At 47.4% G+C, this 15,897-nt stretch overlaps 5 protein-coding genes across 5 annotated transcripts; 2 read left to right on the top strand and 3 right to left on the bottom strand.

The window, feature by feature from the left end:
- Window positions 1–63: 63 nt before the first annotated feature.
- Window positions 64–1,331, bottom strand: GLAREA_09761 (Xylose isomerase-like protein; the record flags this gene model as incomplete). The annotated part of the gene is made up of 2 exons (XM_008086357.1): window positions 64–995; window positions 1,073–1,331. The coding sequence occupies 2 exons, from the start codon at window positions 1,329–1,331 to the stop codon at window positions 64–66; spliced, it is 1,191 nt and encodes a 396-aa protein (XP_008084548.1).
- A 603-nt stretch (window positions 1,332–1,934) lies between these two features.
- On the bottom strand, window positions 1,935–3,898 carry GLAREA_09760 (MFS general substrate transporter; the record flags this gene model as incomplete). The annotated part of the gene is made up of 10 exons (XM_008086356.1): window positions 1,935–2,050; window positions 2,104–2,154; window positions 2,205–2,259; window positions 2,312–2,571; window positions 2,643–2,873; window positions 2,927–3,355; window positions 3,497–3,556; window positions 3,613–3,674; window positions 3,731–3,747; window positions 3,809–3,898. The coding sequence occupies 10 exons, from the start codon at window positions 3,896–3,898 to the stop codon at window positions 1,935–1,937; spliced, it is 1,371 nt and encodes a 456-aa protein (XP_008084547.1).
- Window positions 3,899–5,119: 1,221 nt separating this feature from the next.
- On the top strand, window positions 5,120–7,583 carry GLAREA_09759 (Acetyl-CoA synthetase-like protein; the record flags this gene model as incomplete). Its single annotated transcript, XM_008086355.1, has 2 exons — window positions 5,120–5,692; window positions 5,748–7,583. 2 exons carry the CDS (start codon window positions 5,120–5,122, stop codon window positions 7,581–7,583), a joined length of 2,409 nt encoding a protein of 802 aa, XP_008084546.1.
- Window positions 7,584–9,363: 1,780 nt separating this feature from the next.
- Window positions 9,364–11,481, bottom strand: GLAREA_09758 (uncharacterized protein; the record flags this gene model as incomplete). Its single annotated transcript, XM_008086354.1, has 6 exons — window positions 9,364–9,895; window positions 9,945–10,539; window positions 10,588–10,758; window positions 10,811–10,818; window positions 10,871–11,183; window positions 11,403–11,481. The coding sequence occupies 6 exons, from the start codon at window positions 11,479–11,481 to the stop codon at window positions 9,364–9,366; spliced, it is 1,698 nt and encodes a 565-aa protein (XP_008084545.1).
- A 2,431-nt stretch (window positions 11,482–13,912) lies between these two features.
- On the top strand, window positions 13,913–15,177 carry GLAREA_09757 (uncharacterized protein; the record flags this gene model as incomplete). The annotated part of the gene is made up of 4 exons (XM_008086353.1): window positions 13,913–14,188; window positions 14,243–14,854; window positions 14,906–14,961; window positions 15,027–15,177. 4 exons carry the CDS (start codon window positions 13,913–13,915, stop codon window positions 15,175–15,177), a joined length of 1,095 nt encoding a protein of 364 aa, XP_008084544.1.
- Window positions 15,178–15,897: the final 720 nt, after the last annotated feature.

Here is a 15,897-nt window from a genome sequence, read left to right as displayed (position 1 = left end):
TAGCACTTGGGTATGTGGTTCAGGTCAATAACTTTTGCAGATTTCTTATCTTCTAACTATTTTCTAAGCAAAGGTGCTCTTGGACAAAACAAGTGGACACAAGGTGCAGATGGCTACAACAAAGAAGGCAATAACCATATTCGTGGGGGCTATTCTCCACGCAGAGGGCAGCCAGCTGTAATCTTTCCGCTCTTTCGACACCCGGTGAGATCGCACAGCCTCTGAGCCTTTGCGTTGGACCTCCAATGTTTTCAGAACACTCTTCCATCCGTCGGCGGCTCGGCGAGCGTGTTGAAATGGTACGCTTGGATCAGGGTCGAAGAGTGAAGTTGAGTAAACTTCGCAAGATACCCATCCAGTGTACTTCAACTCATTGAATATGACATGACATATCTGGTCAACCGGTCCCTTTAGAAAACAGTTGCCTTTTGGATCATCAGCAAAGAGCCGCGCATTACGACTCCATGTCATTCGAGGATCTTGACCATCGACATGTAACGGGTGGTCCTTTGTAATCGGCGATGATAGTCTTTCCGCATCGCCCGTTTGTACCAAGAAGAGCTTTTCGGGCCTCTTTCCAATATAGGACGACATCCTGCTGAGAGATTTCTTGAGCTCCAAGTCTCCGCCATCTAACCGACCAGAAGGCGTAGTCGGATCCGCCCAGATCCTGCCTGCAATTTGGAAGGTGTCTAGACAAATTCCAAAGTTGGGTCGGTTCACACGCAAGACAACCTCCCAAGCTTGCTCCCAGGTGTCTACAAATCTCCCCCATGCCATAGCTTCATACACGAGGCGCACCGGTGGTTTCTGTGCCAATCCCAAGTCAGCAATCTCGGTCATATCAGCAACAATGGCCTCAATGTCGCCCGTTATGCCCTCGGCTTGGAAGTTCGTTGGCACATGTATGAGGTCTGTGCCCAAGATTGCAATCAGGTCGAACCATAGTCGCAATTTTGCGAGTTGCGCAGCGTGGGCTTGACGATCAATTAGACCTACACAAGCGAAGTGTCAGTCGGCTATTACGCTTCTACGTTGAGAGGCGTATGTAATTGAGAGAAACGTTTCCTACCACCAAAGAATAGAAGAGGCTGAAGATCTATGATTTCAAGCTTGCGAGCGTCACAAATTGCTCGGATCTGATGAGCCGCACCAATTCGATTCTCATTGTTGAGGCCGCCTGGAAGTGCAGCTGCAATTGTCTCCAGATCTTCGATGAAGAGTTCAATTCCACGGAAACCGCTCGCTTGAAGGGCGTCGCATTTGTGCTCGAATGAGTGGACTGATGCACGTCCAACTGATAGCGAAAGAATTCCAAGATTGAGAGACATGATTACAATTGGTGGTACCACTTGTCGACTAACAGCCGAAATCTGGTGTTTATTCGAGGACTTGAGAAAGAAGTAAACTGGACACTCGTATCGAGTTGATAAACATTTGCGTGGATGGACTTTATGTTACCTCGATCCGACCCCTTTCCTTCCTTGTCGCCATGTGCAACACGCAACCTACACGCAATATATTACAGCAATGAGATTTCCAGTCTCGATGCAGCGAATAGGCTTCTCTATTCGCGACAAAAGCTTGTTCGAAAGTCGTACTCGGGGCTGGGCCGGGTACACTGCAGAAAGCCATCTCCAATTGTTAGGTTGGAGGACGGGCTTCATTTCTCGCCAAGATATGATTGACGGGCCTGTACGGCTCATTCAACTAATATTGCTCTCGTTGTGGCCGGCGTGGCACGATCATCACTTCTTTAGCATGATCTGAGAACAAGTATTGACTATCACATCAAATTTCAAGCTCAAAGTTTCACTTTAATGTGCAGTATATTCAACCCTGTCTATTCTAACATGTACGAACTTGTTAAATTACTTTACACGACATAACACACTCTTTACGATACGCCAGCCCCCTCGTCCCAGGATCGACTTCTACTCCGATGTTTCTACGCTTTCTGTTACATCTTCTTCGCCACCCATTTTTCGATGCTTGAAATTTGCTATCGTCTCGGGTAGAACAAGAAGACTAGTCAAGAAGCTGAGGATACCTTTGGTTGACGTCAGGAATCAATTGAGTCAAAGTTCGGGGATCGAGGCTTACCCAGGGTCAGAGTCATAACATTCCACGAAAATTTGGAGATCACTAAGCCGGCTGGTAATGTTAGCGTCACAGGTATTTATCATCACAAAGTTGTGACTTACCAAATATCGGGCCTATGAAAGCTCCTCCAGCATATGCTATATCGAACAAGGCGTACTTCGGGTTGTCAGAAATTGTCAAAAATGGTCAGCATTGATACAGCACTCACAGCTTGTGCAAATGCACCATATTGGCCGAATCGCCCTGGACTTTCCTCTTCCAGTTCCTCTACCGCTGCAAATACCTCTGTCAGGACTGGAGTCATAATCATACACATCGCAATCCCAATCATTACTAAAAGTATAATGAGAACAATTTTGCTCTCGGTGTCGTTGTGGTCTGAGAGTCTTAGAAGTATTGCTGCAGTTCCACATACGAGATAACCGGAGAGGGCGATGATCGCATTACCAAAGCGTCCGCAGAAATATCCTGTGAACCTCAATTAGTTCTGTAAAGAAATGCTAAAGATTCTCAGAAAGAACGCCAATTTTTGTACTTACCAATCAAAGGCGCGAGAACGGATGGAATCATAAGAGTCATGAACATGAGCCCGGACTGCCCAGAACCGTAGCCAAATATTGCCTTCAGCCTAATTGGCAGTGTCGCCTCTATTGAAGCCACCAGCAGTGCCTGGACAAAGGCACAGACTAGACTTATCATAAGCCTCCTTGAGGTCACCAGTATGTCGTATGCAGAATCTCGCTTGTGTTCGATTGTGTGTTCGCGATTCCCTTCACCGAAGTCAGTCATTGGCAAACATCCCAATTTTTGTGTGGTTCTTTACCTTCAAGCAAGGGTCTTCGCGCGCCCTCTTCGTCGGCGTCATTTTGCAACGCGAGCAACTGTCTTGCTTCTCGCTTCTCGATGATTAAAAGCCGATAGACTAAGTCTACCACCAGCAGCCCAGAAGCTATGGCAAACACCGCATGGTAACCAGCAGAAGCATACAGCAGACCACCAACAACTGGCCCAGCCATAAAACCGCAGCTGAACGCAATGTTTACCCAACCCATAATCTCAGCCACATGGTCGCCTCCAACTGTATCCGTAAGCAAGGCAAGCCCGACGCTCCAAACAGCCGCTGAAGCCACGCCTTGAACAAATCGTGCTATACAAAGTGTGGCCACATTTTGGGCTAGCCACATGGCCACAGTGGATAATAGGAGCAATCCGAGGCCGCCTAACAGAGAGGATCTCCGCTCTTTGGAATTGTCTGTTATCTGTCAGCTTTTACTTCCGGGACTTGCTCTTGAGGAACATATTAAGGCCGGCATTTGTACCCGCAATCCAGCCGAATAAAACTTGTCGCCGTTAGCCAGCTTTTAAACCTTGAGAAGCTTCTAGGAATGCTTACAGCATCCTCCTATTACTCCTGCGCCCATCAATCCTATGAGAATGGAAGTGAAAATCTGGACTGCGCCGTAAATATGTTAGAATCATCTCGTTGGCATAACTCCATCGATTGCTTACTATGGTTATCCGCCACGAATCCACGTTCTTGCAAGAGCGTCGGAAAAACAGGTATCAATAAGCTGGTTTTCGAATATGCGATTAGTCGAGTCCTTAACGCGACAGAGCAGTAGCGTACCCATAAAGAAATGTATCCTGCAGAGAAATGAGTTCATCAGCTAAGTTCATATTCTCCACGCTGTTTGATTCTACTCACAGTGAAAATCGCAACAGCTACCGACAGAACTATAAAAACTGGGTGCGAACGAATGGGAAATAGAAACGGCAGTGTATTGCGTTTCCCCATTTTGAAATTTACACGAAAAAGATGATGAAGATCTGGTTCTGGCTTTTACTGAGAAGAGAAGTAACAAAATGTCTACAAGTCGAAAGTACGTGCTGTTGCTTAGGAGACCCAAAGAAAGACATCAGTCAGGATCTTTTTCTTCAGCACATCTTACGGGGGCAAACTGCTCGGTACACGGGTGTCTGCGAGCCTACCAGCAGCTCAACATGCGTCGTATGCAAGTGCCTTCACTGCTGGGACCAATTGAAAACAGGTTTTCGGGATCTACGGCCTCGAGAGACGATCCATTTTAGAATGAAGTAGCAAGCCGAGGAAAGTTCCGAATTTCGAGGTCGGTGCTATCCGACGTTCTGGTCTCAGGTTCCACCACTGCAGATATTCAATTGTTTCTCATGTATTGCGCAATGCCGTGCCACCAAGCATGCAAAGGGGTATGCGAGGGAGCTGGCCGATTCAGCTAGCACCCGTATGTTCTCGGCTGTGTGCAGGATCATCTCATCACCAAAGATGAACAGATGTGTGACTTACACCTTGCCGGAGCACATATACAAGAGTGGCCCGTACCGCTTCGAGTCGTTCAGGGCAGCCTCAATTTCCCGAGCCTGCTATCAGGCCACTGATTGGCGTAGTAAAGTGTTACATCTTTTCTCGAGTTCGCCAATCGGGTCTCGTACTGAAACACGAGCTCAATACTTTGTGCAGAGAGTAGTACGATCCGCAAAAGCTCTATGAAATGTTTCAATCATTGATGATTGCCAAGGAAAGGTTGAAGTGGGGCGATTTGCAAGTGCGACATCGTATCACTGCAGTTTGATTAAGTGCCAGTATGTCGGGATTTCATTAAGTAATGATCTCTTCTCGTATCACGCAGCTCCCAGCTATGATGCCTTCATTTGCTTGGGGAAGAGATTTATTGCTGTACAAATTCGGCAAGCCCTGGCTTTCTCGTACCTTTTGTGGCAATCCATCGAAAACAATTTGAAGCTGGGATATTGCAATCTTTCCGAGGGCTGACTGGAAGAAGAAAGCATGTTATTGAAGGGCTTGTCACGAAGCTTTGTCAGCAAGTCACGCATTGTGAAAGTAAACATGAGTATATTATAATGTCAGGAGCTACAGACTGTATGTCTCAAAGATCTTCAGCGTCGTTCTTCTAGCCCAAAATATTACATTCTTCTCTCTTTAGTCAATCAACATTCATATGTCAAAATTTCACACACCATGACGGAATCACATTCTTTTGTTCACGAGTTGCTCATTTCTGTATATCAACGATTAAGTTCTGCTGTTGCTTCGATTCTTCGACGTTACAAACGCTCGAAACGAAGTTCAAATTCTAAAAAACACTCACTCCCTAAAGAGACCTTAAGCGAGCATGTATCAGTCACCAAATCAACACTAGGCACCCGCATGTCTGATCTCGAACAACTAGCTGAAGAGGCTGGCGTGGATCTTTCGACGGTCTGGCAGGCGGCATTGGCAGCGACTCTTCACTTCTATAACCCATCTGAAGCTTTGAGCTTCGCATTTAATGACGGCAGCAATGCATCGTCCGCAGGTTCGGACAATGAAGCTAGTATCTGCAGTCTTCGCGTAGAGCCAGCTGAGACTACTATCGAGCTTTTGCAGAGACTATACGATAGTGCTGAGAGCACTGAGACGGAAGATAATGCGTCTCCCACTCCTCAGATCAGCTGGAAACGTGTTGGTGATGCTGACGCACCAGCATGTAAAGCTGGGATCCAAATTCACAATCGTGGTACCATACAGGGCAATTCTATCGGGAATCAAAAGGTACTTCCAGTCAATCTTATTTTTCATGAGGATTCTCGCTTATTTCTTACTTTAGGTTGACGTTTTGTTCAAAATAACTACGACAAAAAGCGGAAATATCAGAGCAAAACTACAGTACTCGCAAGAGAAGGTGCCGGAAAGTTTAGCTTTGAGTATGCTTAACACATTTGACCTCGTTCTCAAAAGTATGCGCAAGGCCCCTTTGATATCAATCGAAGAATTCAATGTCTGTTCGCCACACGACCGCAAAATCATTCAAAAGTTCACGGCTTCTGTGTCTGAACCAGAAACAAGATGTATCCACGAGATCATCATCGAACGGTGTAAAGCAACCCCAAATGCGATTGCTATCACATCTTCTCACGAGGATAACATGACTTATGGGGAACTCGATCATCTCACATCACAACTCGCGCATAGACTCATCGCACTGGGCGTCAAACCAGAAACTTTCGTGCTCAGCTGTTTCGAGAAGTCAATTTGGGCTATCATTGCTCGCCTAGCTATCCTGCGGGCAGGAGGTGCTTATATCATGGTCGATGCAAAGAACCCGCCGAATTACCTAGACTCTATCACTCGAAGAGCTGATGTGAGGATCATGCTGACCTCGCCAAAATTCAAAGACCAATTCATTGATCTGGTACCTACCGTTCTTGAGATTTCGAGGAACACTCTTCAAGCTCTTCCATTCAATTCTTTACCACCCGTGGTAAAAGTCAACGCCCAAAACGCATGTCTCATTCTCTTTACTTCGGGTAGCACTGGACATCCAAAAGGAATAGTACAAACCCATCAGTCGTACGCAACTGCCATCCGAGACTACGCTCGAATGCTCAACCTGGGACCACACAGTCGTATGTTGCAATTCGACGATTACACCTTCGACATCAGCAACAACGACTACTTCGCACCCCTCATGACCGGCGGCACCTGTTGCGTTCCTCGCCCATGCAGCACTATCCCCCAACTCGTCCGCGAAATCAACGAAACAAACGCAACCTCCACCTTCCTCACCCCCACCGTCGCCATCCAACTCCCACCCTCCCTCGTCCCCTCCATGAAACTCCTCTGCGTCGGCGGCGAAGCCATGTCCGCCGACCTCCTCAAGAAATGGTCTCCTCACGCCAAAGTCATAAACCAATACGGCATGGGCGAAGTCGCCACCTTCTGCGCCTACGATGACCATCCGTCGCCATTATCCGCTTCCTCAATCGGCAAGCCAGGCTGCAACACCATCTGGCTCGTCTCGCTCTCCTCCCCCGAACGTCTCACCCCCGTCGGCGCCGTCGGCGAAGTCCTCATCGAAGGCCCCAACCTCGGACGCGGCTACCTCGACCCCCTAATCCGCACCACCGGCGCGCGCTTCCTCCCCACCACGCCCTCCTGGTTCGAATCCATCCATCCAGACCGCAAACCCTCGCAATTCTACCTCTCCGGCGACCTCGCCCGGTACACCCCCTCGGGGACCCTCGAGTTCGTAGGCCGCAAAGACCTCATGCTCAAACTCGACGGGTGCCGCATCGACGCCGTAGAAGTCGAACACTGCGCGCGCGCCAGCTTACACGCGAAAGACGCCATCGTCGTCGACCTGCTCGGCGCCGTTGAAGAAGACTCGTCGCCCGTGCTCACCGCGTACCTGTATCTCCACGACCATCCCTTTGCCGCGGCGGCCGCCGCCGACTCGACGGGCTTTCTCCCGTCTGAGAAGTGTGCGGTTGCGACGAAGAAGGTTGAGGGTGTGGAGAGGGCGCTGCGCGGGATTCTGCCGGGCCATATGGTGCCGGCGAGGTGGGTGGTTGTTAGTCGGGTGCCGAGGACGGGGAGTCGGAAGACGGATCGGAAGATGTTGAGGGGGGAGGCTGAAGGGTGGTGGAGGGCTCAGAGGGGGTGAGGTTGGGGGTGTAGATATGGTGGGGGGGGGTGGAAAAGTTTTGAGTTTTGTTTTGTAAGAGGAGGAGGATTTCCTTTGTTAAAGGTTGTTTTAGGTTAATATAATTTTGTTTTAATATCTAGTAGCTTAAGGATCGAAGTGTCAAGAAGCTAGTTACTCTCTCTCAAAAAGTCATTTCGAAAAACTATTCGTTACTTGCTCAGAGGTGACCTGTATATAGTGCCGTGTAGTGAAGGTCTAGCTTAAAACTTAAGTTCGCGAAAATATATATTTTAAGTAAAGTAATATCCCTCGATATAGTACTAAAACGCGACCTTTTCCCTTAGTAGAAATATTATAAGATTATTAAGTAGATTTAGAGCTTTTATAATCTTGTAAAATAATTAAATAAAAGTTATTTATCGTCGAGAAATACGAGAAAAGGGACGATTTTCTTTAAGAAAAGAAAAGTTCTTTCGGTCTTAAAGTTTTCTCGCTTAAGGCTCTTCGGCTATACTTTTAAGGCGAAAAAGTAAAAACCCTACTATCGAACGACTTACTTAAAAATCCGACTTCTACTCTCTACTTTAAAGTTTAAAAGCTATAATTAATTAGTAAAATATATATTAAAGACGTATTTTTACTCTAGTAATTCTCTAAAGGGCTAAAGAGCGAAAAATATAGCTAATCTATAGTATTTAAGATAAGTTAAAATATATGTTTTCGCGAACTTAAGTTTTGAGCCAGACCTTTACTATATAGCACTATACCTATAGGCTAGGACGAGTAGCGGTGTCACTATCTCGCGGGGTAAAAACCCGCAAAAGTCTTTCGTTTCATTTCCCCCTTTAAGTTTATTTACCTTCCATCATCCCCTCCCAACAAATCCTCCCATCTAACATCTCAGATAGTAAATGAACAAATCAGCAGCTCTCCCCCAAACTACTTTCTCCCACATAATATTCGCTAGCCAGAACATCTCCCATCAGGTGATAGAATCCGCCCTTCCGCATCGCGTCATAGTCTAGGTCGTTTGCCATCGTCGTCCCATTCTGTATCAATCCCCTATGCTGATATAACACTTCAAGATGACATCTCAAACTTACAAGCGCCTGGCATAAGCCAAAATAAGGGAGGCGGGCGCCTCTGTCCTAGGAACAGTGCGTGCAAATACGGTCACAAAATGTACGACGATCTCACTGCTGTATCGGTAAATTTGGTTTATACCTACAAATCACCAGCTATAAAGGGAATACGCTCTAGTGCGTAGGTTGGTCTCTGTGCGTGGACTTTACGCGTTCAACAAAAGGGTCATATCCCCCCACGGGAGCCATCAAGGATGGATCCAATCGAAAGGCAATAGCAAATCTTTACCTAAACTGCGCCATCAACCAAGGAATCAGAGAGAAACAGGGTTGTCAATTTGTCAAATCATGTTGCCATCTCACAGTAACAATGCAGGTGAAAGTAACAGAGGCGTAAAATAAAGGAGCTCCATCCGATTCATTCTCAATTAGACTAATGATTCACCGAACTATTTTTAAAAGGGAACTACCTAAGCAATCGCTCCTGATCAGTCCCTTCCATTCCCATTTCATTCCCCACAAACCCACGCTAAAATTCAGACAGACCACAAAAAGCAAAAGCTGAATACAATCCTGCCCCACCTGAGATGGAGAGATATCATCTTCGCCAGAAGTTCAAGACCTCCGACTAACATTATCCCACCTCAATGAGAATATCAATACACTTCCCTTTGCATCACCGTGCTCGTAAATTATCTCACCCATTGAGTTTAAATTTACAATTCCTCCTTGATCTTGTCACCAGCCTTTTGGGCAGCCTCTCCAGCTCTGTTAGAAGCATAAGTGGCACCCTCCTTGGCGGCATCAGCAGCCTTTTGGCCTTGATATTGAGCTTCACTGTTGGCCTTTGAGGCACCAATGCTCAGCTGGCTCATGACCCATGAGGCAGCATTAGAAAGCTTAGCATAAAGGGTTCCTGAAGGAGTGGTGGAACCATATTGGAACCAGTTACGTTGGTTACGGGCATAGGCGATGAGCTGGTTCTTGGTAGACCCCTGGGGAACGTTGAATCCGTAACTATCAAGGTAGTTCTTGAGCTCAGACTCAGTCCAGGTGTCGAAAACAGAGTCCTTGGCGGAATCGGTCTGCTTGGCGAGGTATGAGGTGACTGAGGCATATGCTGGGCCGCTCGACTTGGATGCAGATGCGTAAGAGTCCTGAGCAGCCGACATGAGTTGTTCACGGGTAGCACCTGCTTGGTTTCCGATCTTCTTGGCGGCCTTGTCACCGTTGGAAGCAAGGTAAGCCCTGAGAATAATTAGTCACATGTTCAAATATCGCAGGGAAGTTGCCTTACTTGAGGTTCTCGATAGTCCATGTGTCAAAGGTCCAGGCAGACCATCCAGTGGCAGCCTTGTGCTGGTTCAAACGGACAGCAGCGATGAGATCATCTTTCTTTCCGCTTTGTGGGACTGGTACACCTCGGGCATCCAAGAATGCCTTCAAGCGAGAATCGCTCCAGGTGGAGATACCAGAGTTGAAAAGATCAGAAGCCTTCAATGATGCACTGTCAGTTGCCTTGGCAAATTGGTTTGCTGCGCTAGATGTAGCGGCTCCAAAAGCGGAGGATGCTGAGTCGACGACATTGTCACCAGTGAGGCTTGCGCGGTGCTTGCGGGCAATAGCCAAAAGCTCATTGCGCTTGCTTCCTTGTGGAACGTTGATACCGTTCTTGTCGGCCCACTCCTTGATCTGAGAATCACTCCATGAATCGAGTAGCTTGTCAGAAAGAGTTTGGGAGGCAGCGGCAGCAGACTTGGAAGCTGAGGCTTGGGTGTCAGATGCCTTCAAGCTTGCAACACGAGCATTTCGGCGAATGGTGGCAATCATCTTGTCACGGGTTGTTGGCTGAGGAGCTGGAATACCATGGCTATCAAGCCACTCCTTGAGGTCTAGGAACGGTTAGCTTAGATGTCACTTCAAAAAGATTCAACGCGTACCAGACTCTGCCCATGTAGAGTATAGCCAGTTTCCTGGGTATGCGGTGGTTTCGCCAGCCTTTTGAGCGACCGTCTCATAGTTGTTTCGGAGAGCTGTAAGATAGGTATCACGCTTTCTTGGTTGAGGGACAGGGATGCCGTGTTTGTCGGCAAATGCCTTCAATTGGGAGTCTGATTGCTTGTTAGTGATCACGCTAACAACAGTGATGTCGTGTATATTTACCAGTCCAGCTATAAACCGTTAGTATTTGTTTTGAGCAAGAATTTGATTACTTTGGCTTACCTGTCAAAAATCCAGTCCTTGATACTAGTCCAAGCATCCTCGGACTTGTCCTCTGTCTCGTACCAAGCACCCTTTACTGAGCTGATCAAGCTATCCTTGTTTGCATTCGCAGCGTCCTTGGTTTGGATACCCTTTTGCTGTAAATAAGCGTTCAATTGATCCACACTCCAGTCGTTGTATGGTGTTGAAACTTTAGATTGCCAGTTATCCTTTACGCTGTTCTCGAGATCCTTTCGGTCTGCGGGAGTTGGATATGGGATGTCGTGATCCGACAACCATCTCTCAAGCTCGGTCTGATGCCATTTGTTGTAGACTATCGCATGTCAGTGAATGAATTCAGGCCATATGTTGGTATTGTTGAGGTTGGGTCTATGACGTTTGAGGTAATTGACCGCCTCTCACAACATTTACAACAACAGCTTCAAACAAGAGCTCGAGAGCCTGGGAAGCTTTCTGGAGCTGCCCGAAGCTTCAATACAAGTTCATGAAGCTATAAACAGTTCTCAGAAACGTAGAGAGATAGGTAACATACCAGCTTTGCTGAACCAGCTGCTAGCCAGAGTAGACTCTGCTGCAAGGCCGAGCAGTAAGGCCTGGGAAAAGAACTTCATGCTGAATAGAGTTCTCGTGTTTCGATTATCCTTTCAGTATGTAAATCTTCGATCTGTTTGATGGAAGAATGGATGATGGGCTTTGGGAAAATATGGAAGAACAGAAGAAATTGCGTCTCGAGCAAAGGGCGAACAAACGAGGCCAGGGTGCACCGCTTCGCTGGTGACGTAGATGTTGATTCCACGTTTTGCAGGCATCCAGAACGCGAAAGACGTTGGAGTATTTCGTGTGGCTGAGGTGTCTATTGGCTGCAAGTGATGCCACCGGAGATCTGGCCTTTCACAAAGAGGATTTGCTGCCAAACAGGGAATATATTGGCAAGATGATCGACCGATACACCAGTTGTGGCTTTGTTTACTTTCATGTGGCAGCGGCGATTGGAAAGTATGACGTTGTTGAAATGCCATGCGCCACATGCACGGACCATGAAGCACGAGATGACTTTAATTGGCAGAGACTTACTAGGTGGAGCATGATCTCCGTTGACCTTTCATTGGATTGGGTTTATGAAGATATACTTTTCACCATTTTATGTGGCGATAGCGGTTACTTTGAGATTTCAGTGTTTTAATCTATGTATAGACTTGAACGGCACAATTGAAGCTCTGTTACGAGTATTGCGATCACGTGATTCATAGAAGAAATGTATCATTGATCCTACGGAGTGCATGCGGGGTCATGACAACAGCGGATGCGACAACATGCAGATGAGAAGACGGTGAGTGAGTGCATTTTATACTATACTACAGGGGTGATAAATCCGCCAAGATTTCTGGTAGTTTCTATTACAAGCAGTGGCTCAGCCAATGAAGTCATTGGAATACAAGGTACGGCCAATGGGACATGAAGGTTACCGTCCCTGTAAAAATATCTTGGCGTAGCTAATACGCCGGCGACGAAGTAGCTTGCTTCATTCCGAGTCGGGGTCCGGCCTCCGCCTCTTACTTTCCAAGGTTGGCTGTTGCTGAAAACCTCAAGGCATGAGCCACCTTGACTTTGTCTTGGGATGAGTTGCTAATGGTCCATCTGTTACCCGTCAATTTCCCGAACTAAAGTGTTGACAACTACGCAGCTACCAGAAGCTCCCATTGAAGTTGAAGTTCTTTCAATTGATTGTCAGCGGGACTTGGAAGGAAATAAAGTAGGTTCTGAAGAAGCCCTCAAATACTTTGATTCAAGTCTATAAATTGGCTCTTCAATCAATTCCTCTTCAGCTGCTTCCTGCATACTCATCTGCTCCACTTTCGAAACTTCCCCAAATTGCACCAGTGAACCAAATCAAGTATCTTCTTCGACTTAAGACAGTACTATTCTGAAAACGTATGAAGCTATTGATACTGAAGCAAGAAGCAAGCGGTGTAGTTCATGTACTTAAAGTAGTGCGGTGTCACTGGTTCAGGGTCTTACTAGTAGTAGTGTTGGGGTAAAGTTGGAAGTCTGTGAGTTTCTGCGCTAGCATGAACTGCCACGGTGTACTTGGAGTTGCACGGTGACAGTTACAGCCATTAGTCCTTTACTTAGGAAGTTGACGGCTTTCACCCAGCTGCGGAATAGAGAAATCCAGTTACATGTTCAACACCTGGACAAGCTCCCGTTGCCTTAGGCTCGAAATCACGCATCCGATTCGACTCATCGACCGCATCTCGAATCTTCCCGGTCCGGTTTGACAGCAAAAATAGTGAGGTCACCAGCCACATCCGACCCACCATCCCCTCTCCAAAAGCGGGGAACATGTGGCGCAGCTCGCAAGAGGCTCGACAAATCCTCCCCCCAGCGCAGGCTTGGCGAAAATATGCAACCAGGAAATGATGTCAGGCCCCCAGTCTTCCCATCCTCTTCGGCAAGCAGAGACAGATGACACGCGGAGAATTTGACGTCTCGTGTGAAGAATATATCCAATTGAAGTGCCGGAGCTATATTAATTCACCTGCTGTCAAACCAGCAACCCTGGATTTAGACGCGATCTGCGGGGGTGTGCCTGACATTGGCGGGGCTGTAGGGAAAGGTATGACGAAGATTCATTCTCAAGTTGGATGTCTTTGTGTTTGAAAATTGCCTTCCAAGCGAATGAATGGGAGGGAAAAGCGGCATTTGATTGTAAGACTGTTCCAGATGTTGCAGCAATGGGAATGCCTTGATATTGCGTTTGATCAGTGCCGCTTTCCCGTCGGTTTTACTATCATGGATTAATGCCAATGAGATTGAGATCTTGGTCTGTACGGATATGGATGGATACGTGAATACAAAGGATTAAAACAGGTTTCGTAGGAGGGCTCAGTAAGCTGGGATTGAGTATATAAGTTCCAGTCTCGACCCCCAAGAACGATATTCTCATCTGCACAAACACAAACGAGCAACTCAACAAACTGCAACCAATATCCAAACTCAATCAACACCAATCTCAATAAATCTTCATAAACAACCATCATCATGTCTGGAATCGTCAACAAGATCAAGGATGTTCTCCACCACGACAAGTCCTCATCCACTACTCACTCAGGTACTGCTGAGGGAGTCGCTGGACCGCACGGTAGCCGCGCCGCCAATGCTGCTGATCCAAGAATCGACAGTGATATGGATGGATCAAGACACACTGGAGCTACCACCGGTACTACTGGAGGCCTAACTGGCACCCACGGTACTCACACCACCGGTACTACTTCAACCGGATACGGAGCTTCCAACTCTACTGCCGGACCACACAGCGTAAGTACTTCCAAACAAGAACAAGCAAAGAAACTATCACTAACATGTACTCAGTCAAACATGGCCAACAAAGTTGACCCTCGCGTCGACAGTGATCTTGATGGATCAAGGAACATGGGAGCTGCCAGCGGTACTACCGGAGGCTACTCATCTGGAACCTCAGGTTTGACTGGTACCAGCCACGGTACTTCAGGCTTGACTGGTTCCAACCACGGAAGCTCAGGCTTGACCGGTACCAATCACGGAACAACTGGCATTGGAAACTCTTCTGCTCACACCTCTTCCACCACTTCCACCACCCCACACAACTCCAACTTGTTGAACAAGGTCGACCCAAGAGTCGACTCAACAACCTCTGGTGCATACAGCGGAACTCACGCTGGTAACACCGGCACCACCGGAACTCACTCTGGAACCGGTGCCTTCTCAGGTACCGGAACCACTGGCGGTCTCAGCAACTCCTCCAACGCAGGACCACACAACTCCAGCATGGCCAACAAAGCCGATCCTCGCGTCGACTCTGACCTCGACGGTCGTGGAAACAGACACGGTGCTTCCCACGGAGGTATCTTGGGCGCAAGCGGCTCTCACGCCACTGCTGGCTCAGGAACCGCCCAGAACACCGCCGGTCCTCACAACTCTGATATGTTGAACAAGGTTGACCCAGTAAGTCTAGCACCTATCAGTTCTGAAGAACACCACTAACACATACAACAGCGCGTCGACTCTGACCGTGATGGCTCTAAGACCTACATGGGCAACCAGACTCACGCGTAAGAACATTCCCTCAGGTATTTTTCTCCCACCCTACCTCATCATTGCCTAACAATCTTAGTAGTACACATACAGAAGTCCACGATGCATCGAAAGTGCCACCGTCAGTCTTAGCCGCTCATCTGGGCGAACCTGAGATCTTGCATGACGGGGTGCCGAAATCATCTGGCGTGTCTGACCAGGAGAAATATTTGGGCAGCGAAAGCGGGTTATGATTATGATACCATTGCAGTTGTACGATAGATATAGTGCCGACAGATCCTACGGGACTGTGATATGATTAGATGATAATCTTATAATTTTCTTCTGAGACGAACTTACTTTCATTCCCTTGTGACTGTGGCTTTGACTTGAAAATTCTTCGTTGTGGTTACAGGTGGCTTGATCAAGTGTAATTTTCAGGTGGATTCATTTTCAATTATTCATGTTTGACTGGCGTGCCTCGTCCTCCTCTCACCTTATCACGATTCCTTTCCATCCTACATGTTTTTCCTCAGCCAGTAATCAAATTGTCGAACCTCCCCAAAAGTTGCGCATCTTTTTACGAAGTCTTTCAACGAAACCCTAGCCAATTCTCGGGAGCATATCTCAAGAACGTCTGATCAACCGGCCTGGGAAACCAGCTGCGGAGGGGAGAATGGATTCGAAATCGTCGGATTCGTAATCCTCCTACAGCTCAAATCGTAGTCTTCCAAGATTAATTTTTGAGACAAAATCGTTCGCAGTCTTCTTGGGGACGCCATCACGTGCCTGCAGGATATCTGAATGGGTCGCTAGGTCAATGCCAATAATTAATTCTATTGGGTGTATCACTATTCTGCCCCATAGGGGTGCGGAACCGCACTTGATGGGATAATAAATGGTCTTGGCTGACCCAGCGTTCGAAACAGAATTCAACAGATCACTCAAGATCAAACCCGCCCGCCCATATGTAA

This window comes from Glarea lozoyensis, assembly GCF_000409485.1.
Source record: "Glarea lozoyensis ATCC 20868 chromosome Unknown GLAREA4, whole genome shotgun sequence".
Lineage (NCBI taxonomy): Eukaryota > Fungi > Ascomycota > Leotiomycetes > Helotiales > Helotiaceae > Glarea > Glarea lozoyensis.
This window is presented reverse-complemented; position numbering and strand designations above follow the sequence as displayed.